At 47.5% G+C, this 26,956-nt stretch overlaps 1 protein-coding gene across 1 annotated transcript; it reads left to right on the top strand.

The window, feature by feature from the left end:
- The first annotated feature begins 3,714 nt into the window (after positions 1 to 3,714).
- Positions 3,715 to 23,809, top strand: pogzb (pogo transposable element derived with ZNF domain b). The gene is made up of 11 exons (XM_071515970.1): positions 3,715 to 4,285; positions 4,500 to 4,600; positions 5,107 to 5,253; positions 5,860 to 5,994; positions 9,355 to 9,560; positions 10,979 to 11,116; positions 15,217 to 15,276; positions 16,632 to 16,741; positions 18,613 to 20,268; positions 20,402 to 20,438; positions 20,686 to 23,809. Exons 1-11 carry the CDS (start codon positions 3,715 to 3,717, stop codon positions 22,835 to 22,837), a joined length of 5,313 nt encoding a protein of 1,770 aa, XP_071372071.1. The 3' UTR covers positions 22,838 to 23,809.
- The last annotated feature ends 3,147 nt before the right edge of the window (positions 23,810 to 26,956 follow it).

The following is a 26,956-nucleotide window of genomic DNA, read 5'->3' as shown; positions in this document are numbered from 1 at the left end:
CTGCTATAGTAAACTTGTTAAACTACTATAGTAAACTTGTTAAACTGCTATAGTAAACTTGTTAAACTACTATAGTAAACTTGTTAAACTGGTAAACTTGTTAAACTACTATAGTAAACTTGTTAATCTAGTGAACTTGTTAAACTAATATAGTAAACTTGTTAAATTGGTAAACATGTTAAACTTCTATAGTAAACTTGTTAAACTAGTGAATTTGTTAAACTAGTAAACCTGTTAATCTAGTAGTTGTTAAACTGTAAACTTGTTAAACTGCTATAGTAAACTTGTTAAATTGCTATAGTAAACTTGTTAAACTAGTAAACTTGTTAAACTACTATAGTAAACTTGTTAAACTGTGAACTTGTTAAACTACTATAGTAAACTTGTTAAACTAGTAAACTTGTTAAACTACTATAGTAAACTTGTTAAACTGTAAACTTGTTAAAATAGTAAACTTGTTAAACTGCTCTAGTAAACTTGTTAAACTACTATAGTAAACTTGTTATACTAGTAAACTTGTTAAACTACTATAGTAAACTTGTTAAACTACTGTAGTAAACTTGTTAAACTAGTAAACTTGTTAAACTGATTACTAACCCTTCCATTGACCAACGATCGATCAGCCGTTCTCCAAGCTTTGTTTTTGATAATTTCTTCCTGTCGTCAAATAGAAGTTGTAGAGAACTGAAGCTTTGACCGGCTGGAATCAGCTTCTCCTCCATTTTGAACTGTTCATGAAACTAAAACAGCAGGAAATGGATTGATTCATGCTTCCTGACTGCAGGTTTTCCTCCAGGACAGCAACGCCTGGCAGTCTGTCTGTATACTGACTGTACATGTGCCTGTTTTTATTTGTGTGTGTGGTGCACAGGTTGATGCAGCACATGCACCAGCATGCAGAGTTTGTGGGTGAAGCCCGAGGAGGGTTGACAGGAGATGAGAGGCGGTGCTGTAAATTCTGCTACCGCCACTTCTCCTCTCCGCAGCAGCTGCAGAGCCACCAGGAGCAGGTGCATGGCTCCGCCCCCTCCACCTGTAAGAACACCCGAGCTGGCTGACCCGACATGACCCAGTACACTCCAACACGCTCCATCGCGACCCGACACGCTCCATCGCGACCCGACACGCTCCATCGCGACCCAACATGCTCCAACACGACCCAACGCGACCCAACGCGACCCACCATGCTCCAACACGACCCAACGCGACCCAACGCGACCCAACGCGACCCAATGCGACCCAACACGCTCCATTGCGACCCAACACACTCCATCGCGACCCAACATGCTCCAACACGACCCAACACGACCCAATGCGACCCAATGTGACCCAACGCGACCCAATGCGACCCAACACGCTCCATCGCGACCCAACATGCTCCAACACGACCCAACGGCGACCCAACGCGATCCAGCACGACCCAACATGACCCACTGCGCTCCAACACAACCCAACACATTCCATCATATTCCCACACTCTCCAACACGCTCCAACCCGACCCAACAATCTCCAACACGCTCCAACCCGACCCAGCACTCTCCAACACTCTCCAACACGCTCCAACACGCGCCAACACGTTCCAACGCGCTCCAACGCGCTCCAACACTCTCCAACACCCTCCAACACCCTCCAACACTCTCCAACACACTCCAACACACTCCAACACACTCCAACACTCTCCAACACTCTCCAACACACTCCAACACCCTCCAACACCCTCCAACACTCTCCAACACACTCCAACACCCTCCAACACCCTCCAACACTCTCCAACACACTCCAACACACTCCAACACCCTCCAACACCCTCCAACACCCTCCAACACTCTCCAACACTCTCCAACACACTCCAACACGCTCCAACACTCTCCAACACTCTCCAACACTCTCCAACCCGACCCAACCCTCTCCAACACTCTCCAACCCGACCCAACCCTCTCCAACACTCTCCAACACACTCCAACACCCTCCAACACCCTCCAACACTCTCCAACACACTCCAACACGCTCCAACACTCTCCAACACTCTCCAACACTCTCCAACCCGACCCAACACTCTCCAACACTCTCCAACACTCTCCAACCCAACCCAACACTCTCCAACACACTCCAACCCAACCCAACACTCTCCAACACGCTCCAACACGCTCCAACCCGACCCAACACTCTCCAACACTCTCAACACTCTCCAACACTCTCCAACCCTCTCCAACACACTCCAACCCAACCCAACACTCTCCAACACTCTCCAACACGCTCCAACCCAACCCAACACTCTCCAACACTCTCCAACACGCTCCAACACTCTCCAACACTCTCCAACACTCTCCAACACACTCCAACACTCTCCAACACTCTCCAACACACTCCAACCCGACCCAACACTCTCCAACACTCTCCAACACACTCCAACACACTCCAACCCAACCCAACACGCTCCAACACTCTCCAACACTCTCCAACACTCTCCAACACTCTCCAACACGCTCCAACACGCTCCAACACTCTCCAACACTCTCCAATACACTCCAACCCGACCCAACACCCTCCAACACTCTCCAACACTCCCCAACACTCTCCAACACTCTCCAACATGCTCCAACACGCTCCAACACTCTCCAACACTCTCCAATACGCTCCAACACTCTCCAACACGCTCCAACACTCTCCAACGCGACCCAACACACTCCATCGCGACCCAACATGCTCCAACGCGACCCAACACGCTCCATCGCGACCCAACATGCTCCAACACGACCCAACGGCGACCCAACGCGATCCAGCGCGACCCAACATGACCCACTACGCTCCAACACAACCCAACACATTCCAACATATTCCCACACGCTCCAACACTCTCCAACACGCTCCAACCCGACCCAACACTCTCCAACACTCTCCAACACGCTCCAACCCGACCCAACACTCTCCAACACGCTCCAACCTGACCCAGCACTCTCCAACACTCTCCAACACGTGCCAACACGTTCCAACGCGCTCCAACCCTCTCCAACACACTCCAACCCAACCCAACACTCTCCAACACTCTCCAACACGCTCCAACACGCTCCAACACGCTCCAACACGCTCCAACCCGACCCAACACTCTCCAACACTCTCAACACTCTCCAACACTCTCCAACACACTCCAACCCAACCCAACACTCTCCAACACTCTCCAACACGCTCCAACCCAACCCAACACTCTCCAACACTCTCCAACACGCTCCAACACTCTCCAACACTCTCCAACACTCTCCAACACACTCCAACACTCTCCAACACTCTCCAACACACTCCAACCCGACCCAACACTCTCCAACACTCTCCAACACACTCCAACACACTCCAACCCAACCCAACACGCTCCAACACTCTTCAACATTCTCCAACACTCTCCAACACGCTCCAACACGCTCCAACACTCTCCAACACTCTCCAATACACTCCAACACTCTCCAACACGCTCCTACATGCTCCAACACGCTCCAACACTCTCCAACACGCTCCAACACACTCCAACCCGACCCAACACCCTCCAACACTCTCCAACACTCCCCAACACTCTCCAACACTCTCCAACATGCTCCAACACGCTCCAACACTCTCCAACACTCTCCAATACGCTCCAACACTCTCCAATACGCTCCAACACTCTCCAACACGCTCCAACACTCTCCAACGCGACCCAACACACTCCATCGCGACCCAACATGCTCCAACGCGACCCAACATGCTCCAACGCGACCCAACACGCTCCATCGCGACCCAACATGCTCCAACACGACCCAACGGCGACCCAACGCGATCCAGCGCGACCCAACATGACCCACTACGCTCCAACACAACCCAACACATTCCAACATATTCCCACACGCTCCAACACTCTCCAACACGCTCCAACCCGACCCAACACTCTCCAACACTCTCCAACACGCTCCAACCCGACCCAATACTCTCCAACACGCTCCAACCTGACCCAGCACTCTCCAACACTCTCCAACACGTGCCAACACGTTCCAACGCGCTCCAACACTCTCCAACACGCTCCAACACTCTCCAACACGCTCCAACCTGACCCAGCACTCTCCAACACTCTCCAACACGTGCCAACGCGTTCCAACGCGCTCCAACACTCTCCAACACGCTCCAACACTCTCCAACACTCTCCAACACACTCCAACACTCTCCAACACTCCAACACGCTCCAACACGCTCCAACACGCTCCAACACTCTCCAACACTCTCCAACACTCTCCAACACTCTCCAACACTCTCCAATACGCTCCAACACTCTCCAACATGCTCCAACACACTCCAACCCGACCCAACACGCTCCAACACTCTCCAACACGCTCCAACACTCTCCAACACTCTCCAACACTCTCCAATACGCTCCAACACTCTCCAACACTCTCCAACACGCTCCAACACTCTCCAACACTCTCCAATATGCTCCAACACAACGCTCCATCTCTCTCTCTCTCTCTCTCTCCAGGTATGTGTCGGATCTGTGAGTGGGCGTTCGAGAGCGAGCCGATCTTCCTCAACCACATGAAGACCAACCACAAACCAGGAGAGATGCCGTATGTCTGCCAGGTAGGACGCCTCTGACCTCTGACCTCTGACCTCTGACCTCTGCTTTATGTCAACAGGCTACAAAACCATGGAAATGAAATAAAGTGTATTTTGTAGGCTATAATGTTATGTAATAAATTATATTTTGAAGACTACTTTGTAATGTAACAATAAAAATCTTTTTTTTTTTTAAATAAATAAAAAATGGCTACACACAGACACACAAAGATTTTCCCTTTCAGGTCGTTTCATTTCAGTTAGTATCAGAGGAGCTGAGAGACTGAAAACTCAATATTTGACAAGACAAAAAAGGAAAAATTTTATGAAAATCAGAAAAAAATTCTATAATAAATGTATATAATCTCATAACTCATCCTGTGAAACCCCCCCCCCCCAACCCAGAAACATTATGTTGTGACCCCCTGGTGGGTCCTGACCCCCAGGCCGAGAACCACTCCTTTAGATGATTATGGTTTTTTAGAGAGAACTATGAAACTAACAGCTAACAATCACCCCCCCCCCCCCAGGTGTGCTCATACCGCTCCTCCTTCTACTCGGACCTCCTGCAGCACTTCGTCTCTTCACACAGAGACTCTCGCTACCTGCTGTGTGTTTTCTGTCTGAAAGTCACCAGGAACCCCAGCAGCTTCCAGCAGCACCTGCTGCGCCACCAGGTACACACACACACACACACACACACACACACACACACACACACACACACACACACAGACCCCGCTAAGAATTAAACTCTGGAAGAAATACTTGAACACTTGTTGGCATGAGAATGGAAAGATGTGAAGCTTTTGAATATCAAAACAAAATACCAACAGCTTCAGTCCAGATCAGTCCAATGCTAACCTGTCTGTCTGTCTGTCTCTCTCACTCTGCCTGTCTCTCTGCCTGTCTCTGTCTCACTCTGTCTGTCTGTCTGTCTGCCTGCCTGTCTGTCTGTCTGTCTGTCTGTCTCTCTGCCTGTCTCTCTGCCTGTCTCTCTGTCTGTCTGTCTGCCTGTCTCTCTGTCTCTCTCTCTGCCTATCTCTCTGCCTGTCTGCCTCTCTGTCTCTCTGTCTCTCTCTCTGCCTGTCTGTCTGTCTGTCTGTCTCTCTGCCTGTCTCTCTGTCTGTCTGTCTGCCTGTCTCTGTCTCTCTGCCTGTCTGTCTCTCTGTCTCTCTGTCTGCCTCTCTGTCTCTCTGCCTGTCTGTCTCTCTGTCTCTCTGTCTGCCTCTCTGTCTCTCTGTCTGTCTCTCTGCCTGTCTGTCTGCCTGTCTGTCTCTCAGATCAACCAGGCGTTCCACTGTAACCGCTGTCGTCTGCAGTTTGTCTTCCTGAAAGATAAGATGCAGCACAAGCTGGAGAGCCATCGCAGCTTCCGCCGCCCGCCGCAGCTGGAGGGGCTGCCTCCGGGGGCAAAGGTCAGCGGGGGGGGGGGGGCATGTATTCAAACTGCACAGGTCAAAGGTCAGCAGACACAGTAACCAGGATGCTTTACTAACAAAGCAAACAACATGGAGCTTATGGATGATTATTAAATTAATCATGTGACTTCCAGCCATGTGAACAGAGTTCAGCTGCAGGTGTCGTTCTGTCCTCTGGCCACCAGGCGGCGACACACACACACACACACACACACACACACACACACACACACACACACATACACACACAACCAGGCAGATGGATTCTGAAAAGCTTTAAAACCGAGAAGTCCTGCAGACTGTTTGCTGCTTTCACTGATTTACTGTTTGTTTAGTTTAGATGTTTTCTAGCTGCTGTCTGTTCTGTCTGTTCTGTTCTGTCTGTTCTGTCTGTTCTGTTCTGTCTGTTCTGTTCTGTCTGTTCTGTCTGTTCTGTTCTGTCTGTTCTGTCTGTTCTGTTCTGTCTGTTCTGTCTGTTCTGTCTGTTCTGTCTGTTCTGTTCTGTTCTGTCTGTTCTGTTCTGTCTGTTCTGTCTGTTCTGTCTGTTCTGTCCTGTCTGTTCTGTCTGTTCTGTCTGTTCTGTTCTGTCTGTTCTGTCTGTTCTGTCTGTTCTGTCTGTTCTGTTCTGTCTGTTCTGTTCTGTTCTGTTCTGTCTGTTCTGTTCTGTTCTGTTCTGTCTGTTCTGTTCTGTTCTGTCTGTTCTGTTCTGTTCTGTTCTGTTCTGTTCTGTCCTGTCTGTTCTGTCTGTTCTGTTCTGTTCTGTTCTGTCTGTTCTGTTCTGTTCTGTTCTGTCTGTTCTGTTCTGTTCTGTTCTGTCTGTTCTGTTCTGTTCTGTCTGTTCTGTTCTGTTCTGTTCTGTCTGTTCTGTTCTGTCTGTTCTGTCTGTTCTGTTCTGTCTGTTCTGTTCTGTCTGTTCTGTTCTGTCTGTTCTGTCTGTTCTGTTCTGTCTGTTCTCCTCCCTGTTATCTGACATTTCATTGTTTATTTTATTATTTATTGTTTTATTTTCTGTGTCTTGTTTTATGTGTGCTGTACCACTACTAATACATAAATCTAGTCTTGTATGGCTGCAACTAATAATTCTTTTCATTATCAAATAATCTATTAATTATTTAAGTTAGCAAAATGAGTATAAAAAAAAGTGCAAGTAGTAGTATATGCAACAATAAGAGGTGGACTGTAGTTTATGGTTGATGGCAGCAATTGCCTTAGGAATGAAGGAGCCCTGAGCTCTGGAGCTCCTGAGCCTCGGGACCCTGCACCTCCACCTAGAGGGCAGAAGGTGGAGCTCCTGGTGCAGGGGGGGCGGGACGGGTCGGCCTGGATGGAGGTGGCCTTTCTGACCAGGTGTCTGCTGGACAGAGCGGACAGACTGAGCTGGGACGCCCCTGTAGTCTTAGAGCAGCTGTTCACCACTCTCTGTAGCTTTGTCTTGCTCCTCACTTTAAGATTCCCAAACCAGCAGATCAGGACAAAAGTTAAAATTGATTCAATAAAAGATCTATAAAACAGAGTCATAACTGTATTGTCCACATTAAAAGAGTTTAACTTCCTCAATAAAAACAGTCTTTGTTGTGCTCTGGAGTGGATGGCGTTTGTGTTGTCCTCCCATTGCAGTTTGTTGTCGATGACTGTGCCCAGGTATCTGTAGGGTCTAACAATGTCACCTGTGTTACCTGCTGAGACAGACTGAGATGGACTGGGTGGGTTCTTCCTAAAATCAATCAGCATGTCCTTCGTTTTGCTTACGTTGATCTTTAGGTAAGAATCTTTACATCAGTCGATAAAATCATCTAAGACCTTCCTGTGCGCAGACTCATCTCTGTGAAGCAGACTGACAACAGAATTTTATTATATGCCTATTCTCATACAGGCTCCTGAAACTGTCAGTATACAGTATGTACAGCAAGGGGGGGTCAGACACAGCCCTGAAGAACCAGTGGAGGAAAGCCGCTCATCGGACAGGACTAACTCTCACTCTCTGGGGTCTGTTTGATATCCATCCCAGCAGGGAGAGGTCTAAGGTGAAATGGGATATGAGCTTCTCTGCCAAGATGTGGGGTTGTATGGTATTAAAAGCAGAGGAGAAGTCGACAAATAGGAGGCGAGCATGAGTTTTCCCTTGTTCAAGATGGCTATAAAGGAGGTTAAGTAAGGTGAGCGTAGCATCCTCCACCCCCCTATTGCTCCTGTAGGCGATCTGCATGGGGTCCAGTATAGCTTCCGTTCTGTCAGTGATAATAGATTTGATGATTCTCTCAAAACATTTCATCAGCTGGGACGTTCAGCAGTTTGGCAAACTTTTTTTTTGCAACGGGAACGACCGTAGCTTTTTTCCAGGGCGTGGGAACCTTCTGTACATCCAGAGAGGTGTGAATATGTGGTGTGGGATGTTGCAGAGTTGGCTGGACAGGACTTTAGAATTCTACCACCAACACGATCAGGTCCAGGGCTTTTTCTGATGTGGGTAGATTTGAGTGATTTTAAAACCATAGACTGCTCTAGAACAACTGGTTCTCCAGTGGACACAAGTTCACTGATACAATCGCGTTCTTCTTTAAAATCATGTTCATCAAATCTCACATAAAAGTCATTAAGTCCATTTGCCAGGTCAGCGTTGTTGTCAAAGGAGCCACAGGGAACAGTGCCCCCACTAGCCTTCTCCTGCACCCCCACCATAGTCTAAATCCCCTTCCATGCAGATTTATTGCTGCCAGAGGCAAAGTTCTCCTCTGCTTTCTTTTTATAGTTGATTTTTGCCATTTTGATTTCCTGTTTGACCTCCCTGTTGGCCTGCGCTCTCTCCAAAACACCTCCCGTCTGGTAAGCCAGCTTCTTCTTATTTTAGGTGGCTTTAAGAGACTTGGACACCCAGGGTTTGTTATTGGAGTATATTTTGATAGGGGCCCTAGGGTCATAGGTCTCCTCACAAAACTGAATGTAGCCACTAACAACATCAGCTAGCTGGTCAACATCATTAGAGGCGGTGTCTTTAAACATTTCCCAGTCGGTGCATTCAAACTCAAATTGCAGGCGCTGGGTGGATTCATTTGTCCATCTCTATCCCTTTGTAATACCGTTTCAAGTAATTGATTCATCATTTAGTTTATAAAATGTCCTAAATAAAGCCAGATGTCGTCCCAGCTCAGAGTCCAAAGTGACTCAACACAAAGATTCATTTAATAAAGAGATGAAACAGAAAACAGCAAATCTGTGAAGCTGGAACCAGAAAACATTTGGTATTTTTACTGATAAATGACTAAAATGTTTAATCGATTATCAAAATTAGAATCGATACATTTTCTGTCGATGGACTAATCGATTCAGCTCTGAAGTCTTTATTGATTTTGTGTGCAGGTGACCATCAGGACGTACGGGAAGGTGCGGCCTGTGCTGCCGCCGGCAGGGGGCGGAGTCCTGCCCCTCCAGAGCCCCGCCCCCCTGCTCCTCCAGCCAACCAACATCCTGACAGACTCCAAACAGCCAATCCAGCAGAAGCTTCTGCTGCCCAAAGCGCCCAGATTCCCCCTGAAGACCAGGACCAGGAAGCTGCAGGTCAAGAGGTCAGAGCAGGAAGCCTTTCATTAATATCTGAATAATATTAATAATATTAATAATAATAACTTTATCTGTACAGCAGTTTACCAAGAGCTTTAACAAACAGAGCTTCTCTATATTTCCTTATTAAAAGATGTTGTACAAAACTATAACATTATGACTTACATATTATTATCACAGTTAGTTTGTACAAAATAAGCTCAGGTTCAAATGAAAAGACAGACTGTGACTGGATAGACAGACAAGAAAAGGGAAAAAATAGAAGCACAAAATAAATTAATTTGGATGAACTAATGAAAGAGTGTTTAAAGGAGAAGATCAGAGTTTGGAGTCAGTCTGACTCCAGTTCACTTCCACAGAAATTTAGCCTTTCATGCCGTATGGAAATAGATATTTTAATGTTTTTAAAATCCAGACTTGACTGTCAAACCTGTCTGGAAATGAACTAAATAAAAAGCCATGGACGTTATTATTGTCCCCCACCAAAGGAGGGACTATGGATCGGTCTCCGTCCCTTCGTTCGTTAGTCACACTGGAACGTTGACTTTGTGTCACTAGGGGGCGGCACTGACAGTGAATGGGGACTCAGTGGTAAAGCAACACAGTTAAAGTTATCATAGGTAACATAACAGTCTCCACACGCTACACACTTGGAGACATCAGACTGGGTTGATGTGTTGAAGTGAGAGTCAAACCTCTAACCACAAGACACTGTAGTTATTGTCCAGCTGTTGGACTGTTGTTCTGTTATTGCATCATCACTGCACTACCACTGTGCCTCAGTGTTCACTACTGATATCATATTACCACTTACCTACTGTGCAATACCATATATCACTTATCATTTAGCATTTATATTATTCATAACACTCACGCTCCTGCTGTTGTGTGTTATATTGTATATTGTATTATAAATTGTATTGTAGTGTACATTGTGTAATGTAGGGATTGTATTTATTGTGTATTGTAGTTCTTATATTTTGTACTGTATTGAGTAAAAACAGGACAATTACAGTTACTACATTTCAAGATATAACTTGTAAGCCTAATTCTGAGGAGAGTAGGCAACAGAAATATATGGTCAATCTGTCCTTTCATTGTCCCATACCAAAATGCTTATACAGTTTCACTCATATTTCAAGTTCACTCAGCAATCACTGACTGACCCAAGAACTACATCACTGGTGGAGGACGACATGTTTACTGTCTGCTTGTCATGATTTTACGTTAACTAGTTAGTTATCAGTTACTTTCTGAGGTTGTTTACTAATTAATGATGCTTTGTCTTGTGCTTTGTTCTGCTTCCTTTGTGTTGCATCATTCTGCTCTGTGATTGATTGTTGATCAAGTGAACTTGAAGTTGAACTTGAAGTTGTTAAATACTGCAGTATATTATTACTCATTAACCAGCTGTGTGCTGCAGGGAGTCTGACAGGCTGCTGTGTCTGGAGTGTGGGACCGACGCCTCGGACTTCTCCGCTCATTATCCGACCCACGTCCACTGCCTGCTGTGTCCCTACAGCAGCTGCTGCTCCCGGGCCTACGCTGCACACATGATACAGTGAGTACTGCATACAGTACTGCAGTACTACTGACACAGTTCTACATACTGACACAGTACTGTAGTTCTACTGACACATGGTAACGGATCCACTGGTCTGGTCTTTCTCCTGACAAAGTGTCTTTAGGTCATTTTAAGTGTCAAACCCCACAAAGATCCATACACCATAATAATAAACTGTCTTATGTACTGAACCCTACAGCAGGGTATAGAATTCCCTCAACCTTAAAGGAATAGTTCACCCAAAACTGAAAATTCTGTCCTCATCTCCTCCCCCTCATGCCAGGTGAAACTCAGGTGAAGTTTGTCCATATAACACACAGGGAGGCTGCAGCACAACTCCATAGCAGCCTTCTCCAAAACAACTGAAGTGAAAACTGGAGTGACAGTGAAAAACAACACAGCACACTCAAGTCCAAATTAAATTCCAATATATTGAAAAGCATATAGAGAGTATAGGTGTGTGTGTGTATGTGTGTGTGTGTTCAATACAAAAAACCCCAAACACGCAGTCCCATCCAAATAACTCATATGACCATTCCAGGTTTTCCAACTAGTTTTCATAGAGAAAGAGGAAGAAATAATAGAAAAATAATAATCCTGTTCAATAACTGAGCTCAGTTCAATATTTACAACTCAGTTCAGAAACAAGAAATAAACATTTCACAAAAAAACACAACACACTGACACAGGACTGTAGTTCTACTGACACATGGTACACACTGACAGTACTGTAGTTCTACTGACACATTGTACACACTGACAGTACTGTAGTTCTACTGACACATTGTACACACTGACAGTACTGTAGTTCTACTGACACACACACTGACAGAACTGCAGTTCTACTGACACATGGTACACACTGACACGGTACTGTAGTTCTACTGACACATGGTACACACTGACACAGTACTGTAGTTCTACTGACACATGGTACACACTGACAGTACTGCAGTTCTACTGACACATGGTACACACTGACAGTACTGCAGTTCTACTGACACATGGTACACACTGACATGGTACTGTAGTTCTACTGACACATTGTACACACTGACAGTACTGTAGTTCTACTGACACATGGTACACACTGACACAGTACTGTAGTTCTACTGACACATTGTACACACTGACACGGTACTGTAGTTCTATTGACACATGGTACACACTGACACAGTACTGTAGTTCTACTGACAAATGGTACACACTGACACGGTACTGTAGTTCTACTGACACATGGTACACACTGACACGGTACTGTAGTTCTATTGACACATGGTACACACTGACAGTACTGTAGTTCTATTGACACATGGTACACACTGACACAGTACTGTAGTTCTACTGACAAATGGTACACACTGACACGGTACTGTAGTTCTACTGACACATGGTACACACTGACACAGTACTGTAGTTCTACTGACACATGGTACACACTGACAGTACTGTAGTTCTACTGACACATGGTACACACTGACAGTACTGTAGTTCTACTGACACATGGTACACACTGACACGGTACTGTAGTTCTACTGACACATGGTACACACTGACAGTACTGTAGTTCTACTGACACATGGTACACACTGACACGGTACTGTAGTTCTACTGACACATGGTACACACTGACAGTACTGTAGTTCTACTGACACATGGTACACACTGACACGGTACTGTAGTTCTACTGACACATGGTACACACTGACATGGTACTGTAGTTCTACTGACACATTGTACACACTGACAGTACTGTAGTTCTACTGACACATGGTACACACTGACACGGTACTGTAGTTCTACTGACACATGGTACACACTGACATGGTACTGTAGTTCTACTGACACATGGTACACACTGACACGGTACTGTAGTTCTACTGACACATGGTACACACTGACAGTACTGTAGTTCTACTGACACATGGTACACACTGACACGGTACTGTAGTTCTACTGACACATGGTACACACTGACACGGTACTGTAGTTCTACTGACACATGGTACACACTGACACGGTACTGTAGTTCTACTGACACATGGTACACACTGACAGTACTGTAGTTCTACTGACACATGGTACACACTGACACGGTACTGTAGTTCTACTGACACATGGTACACACTGACACGGTACTGTAGTTCTACTGACACATGGTACACACTGACATGGTACTGTAGTTCTACTGACACATTGTACACACTGACAGTACTGTAGTTCTACTGACACATGGTACACACTGACATGGTACTGTAGTTCTACTGACACATTGTACACACTGACAGGACTGTAGTTCTACTGACACATGGTACACACTGACAGGACTGTAGTTCTACTGACACATGGTACACACTGACAGTACTGTAGTTCTACTGACACATGGTACACACTGACACAGTACTGTAGTTCTACTGACAAATGGTACACACTGACATGACTGTAGTTCTACTGACACATGGTACACACTCACATGGTACTGTAGTTCTACTGACACATGGTACACACCGACACAGTACTGTAGTTCTACTGACACATTGTACACACTGACAGTACTGTAGTTCTACTGACACACACACTGACAGAACTGCAGTTCTACTGACACATGGTACACACTGACACGGTACTGTAGTTCTACTGACACATGGTACACACTGACAGTACTGCAGTTCTACTGACACACACACTGACAGTACTGCAGTTCTACTGACACATGGCACACACTGACACGGTACTGTAGTTCTACTGACACATGGTACACACTGACAGTACTGTAGTTCTACTGACACACACACTGACAGTACTGCAGTTCTACTGACACATGGTACACACTGACACGGTACTGTAGTTCTACTGACACATGGTACACACTGACAGGACTGTAGTTCTACTGACACATGGTACACACTGATACAGTACTGTAGTTCTACTGACAAATGGTACACACTGACATGACTGTAGTTCTACTGACACATGGTACACACTGACAGTACTGCAGTTCTACTGACACATGGTACTCACTGACAGTACTGTAGTTCTACTGACACACACACTGACAGAACTGCAGTTCTACTGACACATGGTACACACTGACACGGTACTGTAGTTCTACTGACACATGGTACACACTGACACAGTACTGTAGTTCTACTGACACATGGTACACACTGACACAGTACTGTAGTTCTACTGACACATTGTACACACTGACAGTACTGTAGTTCTACTGACACACACACTGACAGAACTGCAGTTCTACTGACACATGGTACACACTGACACGGTACTGTAGTTCTACTGACACATGGTACACACTGACACAGTACTGTAGTTCTACTGACACATGGTACACACTGACAGTACTGCAGTTCTACTGACACATGGTACACACTGACACAGTACTGTAGTTCTACTGACACATGGTACACACTGACAGTACTGCAGTTCTACTGACACATGGTACACACTGACAGTACTGCAGTTCTACTGACACATGGTACACACCAACACATGGTACACACTGACATGGTACTGTAGTTCTACTGACACATTGTACACACTGACAGTACTGTAGTTCTACTGACACACACACTGACAGAACTGCAGTTCTACTGACACATGGTACACACTGACACGGTACTGTAGTTCTACTGACACATGGTACACACTGACAGTACTGCAGTTCTACTGACACATGGTACACACTGACAGTACTGTAGTTCTACTGACACATGGTACACACTGACAGTACTGCAGTTCTACTGACACATGGTACACACTGACACGGCACTGTAGTTCTACTGACACATGGTACACACTGACAGTACTGTAGTTCTACTGACACATGGTACACACTGACACGGTACTGTAGTTCTACTGACACATGGTACACACTGACAGTACTGTAGTTCTACTGACACATGGTACACACTGACACGGTACTGCAGTTCTACTGACACATGGTACACACTGACACAATACTACAGACCGTACTGACAGACCAGTGCAACAAAGGTGATGACCAGCTGTCGTGTGATTGGCTCTCCAAACAGGACGATTCTTCTCGTTTGTTTAATTGTGATTCTTCTTGATTTCAGCAACCATGTTCCCCGTTCCAAAGATCAGCCGGTTCCTCTGCACCGCCAGCCTCCTCCCTGGTAAACTGTTCCTCTGTTCTGTTCCTCTGCTGTTCTGTTCCACTGTTCTGTTCCTCTGTTCTGTTCCTCTGTTCTGTTCCTCTGTTCTGTTCCTCTGTTCTGTTCCACTGTTCTGTTCCTCTGTTCTGTTCCTCTGTTCTGTTCCTCTGTTCTGTTCCTCTGCTGTTCTGTTCCTCTGCTGTTCTGTTCCTCTGCTGTTCTGTTCCACTGTTCTGTTCCTCTGTTCTGTTCCTCTGTTCTGTTCCTCTGCTGTTCTGTTCCACTGTTCTGTTCCTCTGTTCTGTTCCTCTGTTCTGTTCCTCTGTTCTGTTCCTCTGTTCTGTTCCACTGTTCTGTTCCTCTGTTCTGTTCCTCTGTTCTGTTCCTCTGCTGTTCTGTTCCTCTGCTGTTCTGTTCCTCTGCTGTTCTGTTCCTCTGCTGTTCTGTTCCTCTGTTCTGTTCCTCTTCTGTTCTGTTCCTCTGCTGTTCTGTTCCACTGTTCTGTTCCTCTGTTCTGTTCCTCTGTTCTGTTCCTCTGTTCTGTTCCTCTGCTGTTCTGTTCCTCTGTTGTTCTGTTCCTCTGTTCTGTTCCTCTGTTCTGTTCCTCTGCTGTTCTGTTCCACTGTTCTGTTCCTCTGTTCTGTTCCTCTGTTCTGTTCCTCTGTTCTGTTCCTCTGTTCTGTTCCACTGTTCTGTTCCTCTGTTCTGTTCCTCTGTTCTGTTCCTCTGCTGTTCTGTTCCTCTGCTGTTCTGTTCCTCTGCTGTTCTGTTCCTCTGTTCTGTTCCTCTTCTGTTCTGTTCCTCTGCTGTTCTGTTCCACTGTTCTGTTCCTCTGTTCTGTTCCTCTGTTCTGTTCCTCTGTTCTGTTCCTCTGCTGTTCTGTTCCTCTGTTGTTCTGTTCCTCTGTTCTGTTCCTCTGCTGTTCTGTTCCTCTGCTGTTCTGTTCCACTGTTCTGTTCCTCTGTTCTGTTCCTCTGTTCTGTTCCTCTGCTGTTCTGTTCCTCTGTTCTGTTCCTCTGTTCTGTTCCTCTGTTCTGTTCCTCTGCTGTTCTGTTCCTCTGCTGTTCTGTTCCTCTGTTCTGTTCCTCTGCTGTTCTGTTCCTCTGTTCTGTTCCTCTGCTGTTCTGTTCCACTGTTCTGTTCCTCTGTTCTGTTCCTCTGCTGTTCTGTTCCACTGTTCTGTTCCACTGTTCTGTTCCACTGTTCTGTTCCTCCACTGTTCTGTTCTCTCTCTGTTCTGTTCATTCAGCTGTTCTGTTCATTCAGCTGTTCTCTCTCTGTTCTGTTCTCTCTGCTGTTCTCTCTCTGTTCTGTTCTCTCTGCTGTTCTCTCTGGTTCCTGCTGTGTATTAACGGTTCCCTGTCTTCTCTCCTCAGCTCCTTCCTGCTGCAGTGTTCTCTGTGTGGCTTCAGTCCGCGGACCGGAGATCAGATGGCGGATCACCTGCTGCTGAATCCAGAACACTGCAGCACCTGCCGGCCCAGGAGTACGTTCGGTTCTTTACCTGAACTTCATGGTTCCCTGTCTTTTAGATATAGAGGATCCAGTCTGGTGCGGTCTCTCTCTCTCTCTTAGTCCGCCGAGGTCTTCAGTTCCCCGCCGTCATCTAACAGCTTTCTCGATTAGTCGATTGACTGATTGCATTTTAAGACTTTCTTGATTTCTTTCTCTTGATTTTCTGTCTTTTTTTCATATGAAAGTATGTCTCCTCATAACGTATCTAGAACGTAAGTAGGCTGTAACAGCAGCTTCAGGGCAGGACTTATACCACGGCCAAACGGCCAGTGCCGTGGATGCCCCGGAGCGTGTCCGTAATGCCTCTTCTAACAATAACTGTCCACACAGCCAGTTTGGCATGTCCTGTTTTGAACTGGCCGTTGTGCCTTAAAAGAAAGTTGCGGATTTCCTCATTTAAAACTACATGCGACGCAGCAAATAAACAAACTCACGTTTCCCAGTGTCTCCGTCTTCACGCTGGACATCAACAGTAGCGCGAGATTTCTCCCACTCCCGCAAATATATGTAACGTTAACGTAAACATTAACAGCTAATTATTAATTAAACTGAGAGGGAGAGAGAAGCCTTCGCTAACTGCTAAGCTATCGCTAACTGCTAAGCTAAGTAACTAGCAGATCTGAAAAGCGTGTGAACAACTGTGGGAGAAAATCGCTAAAAGAAGGAGAGAGCTATGAGAGCTTGAGCAGAACTAGAGTCAGTTTAAATGTACAGCGGGTAATTAGCCGCTGTAATGAAGAATACAGCAAAATGAACCGGGTTGAGAGCAGCAAAAACACTATCAGTAGCAGTAGCCTGCATATGAGGCGTTTAGGGAACATCTGTAAATTGTAGCTACAGAAAATAACCTGATAACTTACGTTATCGTGTGTTACTGGACATGTAACTAACTTTGCAGTCTGAGCCATCTTACATATGTGCTGTACCACACTGCAGGACTTAATTTTTCGATTAGGATATTTATTTTGTTGAGGAAAAAGGACTGCAAAAAGGATTTTAATAACCATTGGTTTTGGCCTTGGTGCCCTACATTTTGGCCGCGATTCCCCAATAAATTTGTATTTATCAAAGGCCAAAGTGGCCTAAAAATGACTCAATTCCAGGCCTGCAGCTTGTTTTCCTTAATGCTGATTGGCTGTGAAACGGTCTACAGTGTTTAGCTGCACGTGTTCCTTCATGTGCTCCGAGCTTGCCTTGGTGTTCTTGAAGAGTTTTCCTTTCGTCAAGTCCGCCTCGTAAATGCCGCTCGGGGAACTCGGCGGTTGCGTTAGATCGTTTTTTTCCTTATTGCTCCACCGCCCAGATAGCGTCCGGTTCCCGGCGTCGGCTTGAGCCAAAGTAAATAAACCAAACCTGACCTGAAGTGGTAAACAGCAGAGGGAGAATGTTCTGAGAGACTCAGCGATTACACATCAACACTGTGTTGCAACATGCAGTGAAGCCATTTTAGAAGAATCATAACCTGAAGTTCATCATTCACCATCTCTAAAATCTACAGGATCCAGTCTCATTTACTCAACCAATGACTGAAGTTCCCACCATCCTTTAAAAAGTAGCCTAGCTGTCAATCATTTGGTCAACCAAGGACTCAAGTTAATCCTTAAGTTAGTGAAAAGTACCATCATTTGTTTTTTGCCATCAATAATTATGTCAGAGTAGATGTAGGTCTTCAATATTCTTTTATAGAAGCTTATTTGTCTGCCCATGCAGAAATAGATTTCATTTTGCTGTTTTTTATTATTTTGTCATGTTTTAGCTGCTGCCTCAGATTGACTTGGTTAGGAAATAGCTGTGTTGTGTAAGATGTAAAATGTCTTAAAGTGCAATCGTCTCTCCTCCCAGCCTACACCGAACCCGACATCCAGTTCTGCCCTGATGAAGAGCTCGGCTGTTCGGGAGAGGAGGAACCCGGCCGGGACAGCGACCTGCTGGAACCGTCTTGGACTTCAGCGGATCACTGGAAACCGGCTGAGGAGAGCGATCCGGACAGCGACAAGTTCACCATGGACACGTTCCTGCAGAGCACCGGGCCGTCCCACCATCTGTCCAAGAACAGCGACGCCATCGACTTCTTCAACCTGGTCTTCCCCTCGTCGCTCATGGAGCTGATCACCAACGAGACCAACGCTCACGCCAAGACCTGCCAGTTCCTGGGCACCGGTTTCCCAGACTGGATCCCGGTCACGACCCATGAGGTCAAAGGTTTCTTTGGCCTGGTCATCCTAATGGGGATCCAGAACCTGCCCGACCCGTCCCACTACTGGTCCTGGAATCACCATGACAACAGCTACACCTTCTACCGGGCAATGAGCTTCAAACGCTTCAAGCAGATCGCTGCCAACATCCGCATGGGCAGTTTCACCACAGACGAGTATCGCAGCACCAGCAACCCCAAGGACTCGCTGCACATCTTCAGGCCCATGCTGGACATCCTGAGCGGCGCCATGTGGGATGCCTATCACCCCAACTGTTGCCTGACCATCGACCGGGCGCTGCTGCCCGGCCTGGAGGAGGAGGGCTCCCACGCCAAGGGGAACCCCAAGACCCAGCCTCAGGTGTGGCTGCTGTGCGACTCCAAGTCCGGCTACTGCCACAGGTTCTTCATCCAGATGGGGGAGAAGGTCGGCCAGGAGTCGGGCTTCAGCGTGGTTCCCCAGCTGGTGGAGGGGCTGGAGGAGAAACACCACCAGCTCTATCTGGCGAGCTCGCTCACCTCCGTCCCGCTCATGCAGAAGCTTCTGGACCAGGACATCTACGCTTCCAGCTCCTTCCCTCCGCTGAACCCCATCCTGCCCAGGGAGCTGTGGGAGGAGGGCCGGCTGGAGAAAGCGGGGGACTACCTGCAGAGGCAGTTTGGCCCCCTGCTGGCCACCCGCTGGAAGGACGCCAAGGAGATGGGCTGCCTGTCGACCAACGCGGCTCCCGGGCAACCGGACACGGTGTGGAGGAGGTCTCAGACCAAAGCGGGCGAGCTGGACCCCATCCAGCGGCCCATGGCCTTCCGCCTCCTGCAGGAGAACATGCGAGGAGTCGACATCTGCAAGCAGCTGCTGGCCTGCAACCCGCTGGGAGGGATTCCCCAGGACAGACACTGGCGCAGCCTTTTCTGGTTCCTGGTCAACCTGAGCATCGTCAACGCCTTCATCGTGCTGCGGGAGAGCCGCAAAGACAACCCTCCCTGCTGGGTGCAGGACGGCCTCTTCTCCCAGGTCAACTTCCGCAAGCGGCTGGGCAACCAGCTGGCCAAGTGCGCCCAGAAATACTTTGAGACCATGGAGATCGCCACGTCCCGCGGGATGAGGGGCGAGGTGGTGGAGGAACCGGTTAAACAAAGACACAGGATGGCGAAGATCAGCACCATCTCCAAGAGGTGCAAGAACTGTAACAAGAAGAACGTTCGCCATGAGAGCGTGTACGGCTGTCTCATCTGTAAAGTCAACTTGTGTAAGCAGCCTAACTGCTTCTGGGAGTTTCACGGCCTGTCGCCTCTCCGCAAAGGTCGGTTTTTTGTTCAATATATTTCAAAAGGTCCCGCTCAGTTCTGTCCATGTATTCTTTCAGCTGGTTTATTAGTGTTATACTTACTGCTCCATTTCCCCTCATAATAAACATCTTCTTATGCTTATAACAGGATCAACAAAAATTGGATTCGTCAAGGACAGATTAAGGTAATTTCAATTGTTTTCCCTGTATTGTTTTATTTCATTTGCTGTTAGTTTTGTAACATGCTTATTCAGCAGTGTTTTTGGCTTTACATCTTAACTTAGATATCATTGTAATATTGTACTAATGCCATCTTGAACAAACATGAAACCGGTGATTGTTTTGAACAGAAAAGAAAGAAATCGTTGCCCTGACATTGATCTTTTTTTATTTCTGTGAATGTAACTTGTCGTCTCCTTTTCTGTGCTGCAGTGGGGCGATCGAGCTGGACGAGGTCGATGACAACATGGGTGAGGCGATGGCTCCGGTGGAAGAGATGGACTTTTCTGACGATGAAAAAATGGACGATTTCGATGACATTCTGGCTGCTGATGAAACTGAAGAAATTAAACAAGAATCTGACAAAGAAGTTAGATATCCAACATCTCGGCCGGCATCGACGACCGGCCGCGGCGAGCCTCAGACCGCCTCGCCCGTAGTCAGAGATCGCGACGATTTCCTCACCGCCCGGCAGCTGAGGATCGCTCTGTTCGCTCTGTGCGACGGGATTCGCCAGGCGGCGCAGGACTTCTCCACCGAGCCGCAGCTCATCCGGTCCTGGCTGAAGGAGGGCAGGAAGCGGCTGAAACAGGCCAAACGGGAGCAGGACGCGCACGCCGAGGAGCGCATGGTGGAGTGGGTGCTCGCCATGCGTGAGCAGCAGCTTCCCATCACCGAGAGCAACCTCTTCCACAAAGCCTCCACGTTCAAGAAGAAAGGAGGTTTCAGCGACTCCTTCCGCATCTCCTACGACTGGGCGGTGAGCTTCATGCTGCAGCACCGCCTGGGCCTGCAGGGCGCCGGCGGGGCCGCCTCCTGCCGCGTCCTGCCGCATTCCCTGGAGGACAAGGCGCAGCGCTTCACCGAATTCATCCGGAAGCTCATCCGGGTCCAGAAACTCCCGGCGGGCGCTGTGGCCGCCATGGACGAGCTGAGCGTCTTCGTGGACTTCAGCTTAATTCGGGACAAGTCCGGTGCGGCTCGCCGAACCGAGGCCCTGAAACTGAGCGGCTCCGCTTCGCCTCTGCTCACCGTGTATCTGGCGGCGCTGGCCGACGGCTCCGTGCTGCCGTCTCTGCTGCTGCTGAAGGGCCCGCCGGCCGAGAGGCTCCTGCCGGACTGCGTCCTGCTGGAGGCCGCCGCGGACGGCTTCTCGCCGGAGGAAGCGTCGGAGCTCTGGACCAACAGGGTTTGGCTGCCGCACGTGTCCGCTCCGAACCGGCCCGGGAAAGGCGTGCTGGTCCTGGACCGTCACCGCGATCACCTGGCGGATCCGTTCATCGCTGCCGTCGGCGGGTCGGGAACTCTCCCGGCGCTGATCCCCGCCGGCTGCTCCCTCCGGCTCCAGCCGCTGGACGTTTGTTTGAAGCCCGTCCTCCAGCGCTTCCTGCTCTCCCGCTGGGAGAAGTTCACCGCTGCAGACCAGGAGGAGGAGAGTCCAGCAGACGTCACCCAGCTGCTGGTCGACTGGCTGGTGGAGGCTCTGACTCTCCTGGCCCAACGGCCCCAGCTGCTGAAGAAGTCCTTCCACCTGACGGGGCTTCTCCCCAAGCAGAGGGGGGAGGAGAAGGAGGAGGAGGAGGAGGAGGAAGAGACCCGGAGCCCAGCGGAGGTCCAGTCCCACCTCCTCAGCAGTCTGGCAGAGGCTCTGCTGGGAGCTGAAGCCCTGCAGCCTCCTTCTCCTGACCAACTGGAGCTGGAAGAGGAGGAGGAAACAGAGGAGGAGCCAGACGAAGGAGAGGAGGAGACCAAGGAGACAGAGGAGGAGAGGGAGGAAGAGAGCAAGGAGACAGAGGAGGAAAGGGAGGAAGAGAGCAAGGAGACAGAGGAGGAAAGGGAGGAAGAGAGCAAGGAGACAGATGAGGAGAGCAAGGAGACAAAGGAGGAAAGGGAGGAAGAGAGCAAGGAGACAGAAGAGGTGAGCAAGGAGACAGAGGAGGAAAGGGAGGAGGAGAGCAAGGAGACAGAGGAGGACAGGGAGGAGGGGACCAAGGAGACAGAGGAGGACAGGGAGGAGGGGACCAAGGAGACAGAGGAGGACAGGGAGAAGGAGACCAAGGAGACAGAGGAGGACAGGGAGAAGGAGACAGAGGAGGACAGGGAGAAGGAGACAGAGGAGGACAGGGAGGAGGAGACCAAGGAGACAGAGGAGGACAGGGAGGAGGAGACCAAGGAGACAGAGGAGGACAGGGAGGAGGAGACCAAGGAGACAGAGGAGGACAGGGAGGAGGAGACCAAGGAGAGACGTGAGATCAGAATAGAAAGAGGAGAGGAACTAGGCGATGAGTGGAAGATGACAGACGAGAGGAGAATGGAAAGTACAGAAGCTGAGGGAGAGGAGGATGAGGCGATGGATGAGAGCTGAACGGAGGATGAAGAGATGGAGGGGATGGAAAGGCAGAGAGAGAGAGAGAGAGAGGATTGGGGTTAGTCTGGGTTGAAACCAGCCAGGCTGTTGTTGTGGGCGGGGCTTAGCGGATGATGTTTACCTGAAGCTCCGGGTCGGTTGTGATGTTTCCAGGCTCTACGCTCCGTTAGTCCCTGTCCATCAGCAGAGATCTGATTGGGCGATATTGTCTGTTTTCTGATGCATCACAAACACTTGTGAACGCCGCCTCAGACCAGACGGCTGAGGGTGAGGAGGGTGATCGAACAGATGATGATGATGATGATGATGATGATGAAGATGAGGTGAAGGAGGGAGCAGTCTCTCTCTCTCTCTCTCCTCTGGGGGTCGGCGGACATTTTCTTCTCCAGCGCTTTTGGTTTCAGGTTTGTGTTTCCAGGCAGAAACCTGCTGCTGGTTCTGGTTCCTGAGGAGACGCTGACTGGTTTCCACCCAGCAGAGAGAAGCTGGTGAAGACGCTGACTGGTTTCCACCCAGCAGAGAGAAGCTGGTGAAGACGCTGACTGGTTTCCACCCAGCAGAGAGAAGCTGGTGAAGACGCTGACTGGTTTCCACCCAGCAGAGAGAAGCTGGTGGAGACGCTGACTGGTTTCCACCCAGCAGAGAGAAGCTGGTGAAGACACTGACTGGTTTCCACCCAGCAGAGAGAAGCTGGTGAAGACACTGACTGGTTTCCACCCAGCAGAGAGAAGCTGGTGGAGACGCTGACTGGTTTCCACCCAGCAGAGAGAAGCTGGTGGAGACGCTGATGTTCTCTGACTGCAGGCCACATGAAGTCGGCCATGACTCGTATAAACCTGCTGTCTTGGTGCTGATGTACAGAAGACTAGATGCTGTTCTACAGAAATAAAATACAAATGATGTTTAGATTTTGGAGGTTTTGTTATTTGCATTAAAGATACACACTAACTTTTTGTCAGAAAAGCTCCGATAATAATATTAATCTGGAAATACTTTTAGTTCATTCTGTCATTGATGAAAATATGACAAAACAAAAACACTGTGGGGAAGAATTAAAACTGTCTCTTTTATTAAAATAGAACTTGGAAAGAACATAGTTTTTATCATCTGATCACAGATACACCTGTACTCCTTCAGACTAGAGAACAGAAAGCTGCTCAGATGTCTGGTTCATAATCCAGTCACAGGATCTTGACAGTCTGGCAGCTCCCAGATCAGCAGATAAACTTTAAATGTCTGCAGCAGACGGCCGAGGAGAAGCAGAGCAGAGGCTCAGTGTTCAGTGTTCAGTGTTCAGGTGAGTTGTTGTCAGTCTCTTACCTCCTTTCCACCAGCTGGAACCCGGTGCCGGTGCCGGTTTGCAGTCGGTTCAACTTGCGAACCTTCTAAGAACCGGTTTGCTTTTCCACAGGCTAGAGCTGGCTAGAGAGCCACGTCACCACGTCACCGTATACGTCTGTATACGTCTCCGCTTTCCCAGCAGCACTAGCGCCAACTTCAAGCACAACAACCAAAATGGCGGACTACGTCTCTTTACACGTGTTGCTCCTGGCTCTGCGAGCCTTCATTGGCATCCAAACACGACTGGTCCAACGCTTTTGTGCTGCTCCTCCTAGGGCCGGGTGATACGGTTGAAATCAATATCATGATAATCATAAGGATTTTTCTCGATATCAATATATATCACGATATGGATCATGTATGCAAAATCACGTTAATCAAATGAATGTTCATCTCGTTGAACCAAATGGTAATGTTAGGTGTGGTAAACAAAACTGAAATTTTCAAATAATATTCCTACCGTACCTCATTTTATGAGAGTTTTTAAGTAAAATTTGCTTGTCATCAATTCAGACAGCAGAAATGTGTCACGATATTAAAATATCTTCATATCATCATGGTATGATTCCACTGAAAGACGATAAACGATAATATTGAATTATCTCCCAGCCATAGCTCGTCGTGATTGCTATGGACGGCGATTTGTTTAACAATGGCGGTCTTCTTGGTCTTGTTGGTTTTGGTTGGTCACCAAAAGCAAGGCAAGGCAGCTTTATTTGTACAGCACATTTCATACACTGGGGCAATTCAAAGTGCTTTACAGAGTAATAAAAATACAGTAAAGGTAAAAGATTTACAATTAAAAAGTGCAAAAGTACAGACGAGATACAAAAGATAAAAGACTTAAAAGTAAACTAGTGCAGTTCAAATCAAATGAGATAGAAAGATGAAAGAACACAACAAATACAACAAATTCTCCCACTTCTAGATGCACATTGTGAGTGAACCCAGATGTTTTTCTGTAATTTTCTTTTCTCCTGTCCTTCCTGATTCTACTCTTGATCTGATTTTTACGTCAGATCTCACTGCCTCAGGCAGACGAGGATCACAGATTCTCCTCTTGGTCAGAAACCTCACCATCCAGAGATGGATGAGAGTCATACAGGGTAAAGCTCACTGCTTCACCGTGTTTTGTTCTAACTCTTGGGACAGCCAGCAGGCCAGCCCCAGATGTCCTGAGGGTCCTAGAAGGTGGCCCTATAATCCCGCCCCCAGCCCCTGATGTAAGCGGTTCTTTATTGTAGACCAGCAAAGTGTTGGTGCCTCTCTGGAATCGGTTTTCCTGGCCAGAACCGGTTCTTTGCGTTTCGACAGCCAAAGAACCGGTTCCAGATTAGGCACCGGCTCTGAACCGGGCCTCGAACCGCCCTGGTGGAAAAGGGGGATCACTGAGCACACATGCAGGTCTTCAGCAGCGCTCTGCTTCACTTTCACACAGAATGAACAGACAAAGTAAAAAAGCAGTAATCCTTTACAGAGGGGATGTCAGTAGTGAAGCGGGACGATGCTCCGTGATGGACGAGTGACAGAACCACAGCCTGAAGTTACTCCTCTTCCTCCCTGAAGGTCAGAGCCTGTCAGGCGACATACTGAAGCCAAATGTTTCTCTACACCTGGAGAATGAAAACCTCTGAGTTTCACTGTCTGTCTGGTTCTGTGAGTGAGTGAAGTGCTGCTGAGCTCACTGCAGACACGTTCACCTGAGGACAGCTGAGGACACCTGAGGACAGCTGAGGACAGCTGAGGACACCTGAGGACAGCTGAGGACAGCTGAGGACACCTGAGGACAGCTGAGGACAGCTGAGGACAGCTGAGGACAGCTGAGGGGAAACCAGGACAGTCAGTTTAAAGTGTAGAGAATATTTTCCCTTTGAAGCAATATTCCACTCAGTTTCAACATGGAGTTATTTATTTGAAAAGCAGAATATAATCTTCTCACCAAAATCAGATCAGCTGGACCAGTTTGTAGCGTTCAGATTTTTACTTTCCATTCATTTGAATGGAAACTGACATTGAACACGCAGTGGTGGAAAGTAACTAAGTACATTTACTCAGGGACTGTACTTCAGTACAATTTTGAGGTACTTGTACTTTACTTGAGTATTTCCATTTCATGCTACTTTGTACTTATACTCCACCACATTTTAGAGGGAAATATTGTACATTTTACTCCATTACATTTATTTCACAGCTATAGTTACTAGTTACTTTTCAGATCAATATTTTATATTTAAAACATTTGATCACCTTTCATAAAATAACTATAAAATAGCATTGTTATAGATTAGACTACCCAAAAGTAAAGCTAAATTGTTGCGATTAGCTTCACGTTGACAACTTTAAAATGCTGCTTACATGTACATGTATGTCAATAAATCAGTATTAATATTCCAATAATTTATGAAAAATATAACTCTCTAAATGGGGACAGTTTGCATAATGAGTACGTTTACTTTGATACTCTAAGTACATTTTGCTGCCAATACTTATGTACTTTTACTTAAGTAAGATTTTGAATGCAGGACTTTTACTTGTAATGGAGTATCTTTACATTGTTGTATTGATACTTTTACTGCAGTAAAACATCTCAGTACTTCTTCACCTCTGTGAACATGTTGGTGAACAGATTCAGCATCAGATCTGCTGCTGTGATGTCAGCTGACTGTCGGTCCGACGCTTCAGAACAGAAGAGAACACAGCGGAGGGATACCATGCAGGAGAGATAGTTCCTGTTGGGGAGACCGGATCTACTGTTATTTTTAAATACTAATTTTA

Source organism: Centroberyx affinis, unplaced genomic scaffold (assembly GCF_046629955.1).
Source record: "Centroberyx affinis isolate AG114_WGS23_722 - 3 ecotype Tasmania unplaced genomic scaffold, CSIRO-AGI_Caff_v1 ptg000386l_1, whole genome shotgun sequence".
NCBI lineage: Eukaryota > Metazoa > Chordata > Actinopteri > Beryciformes > Berycidae > Centroberyx > Centroberyx affinis.
The sequence above is the reverse complement of the archived record's forward strand: the minus strand, read 5'-3'. Positions and strand labels throughout refer to the sequence as shown.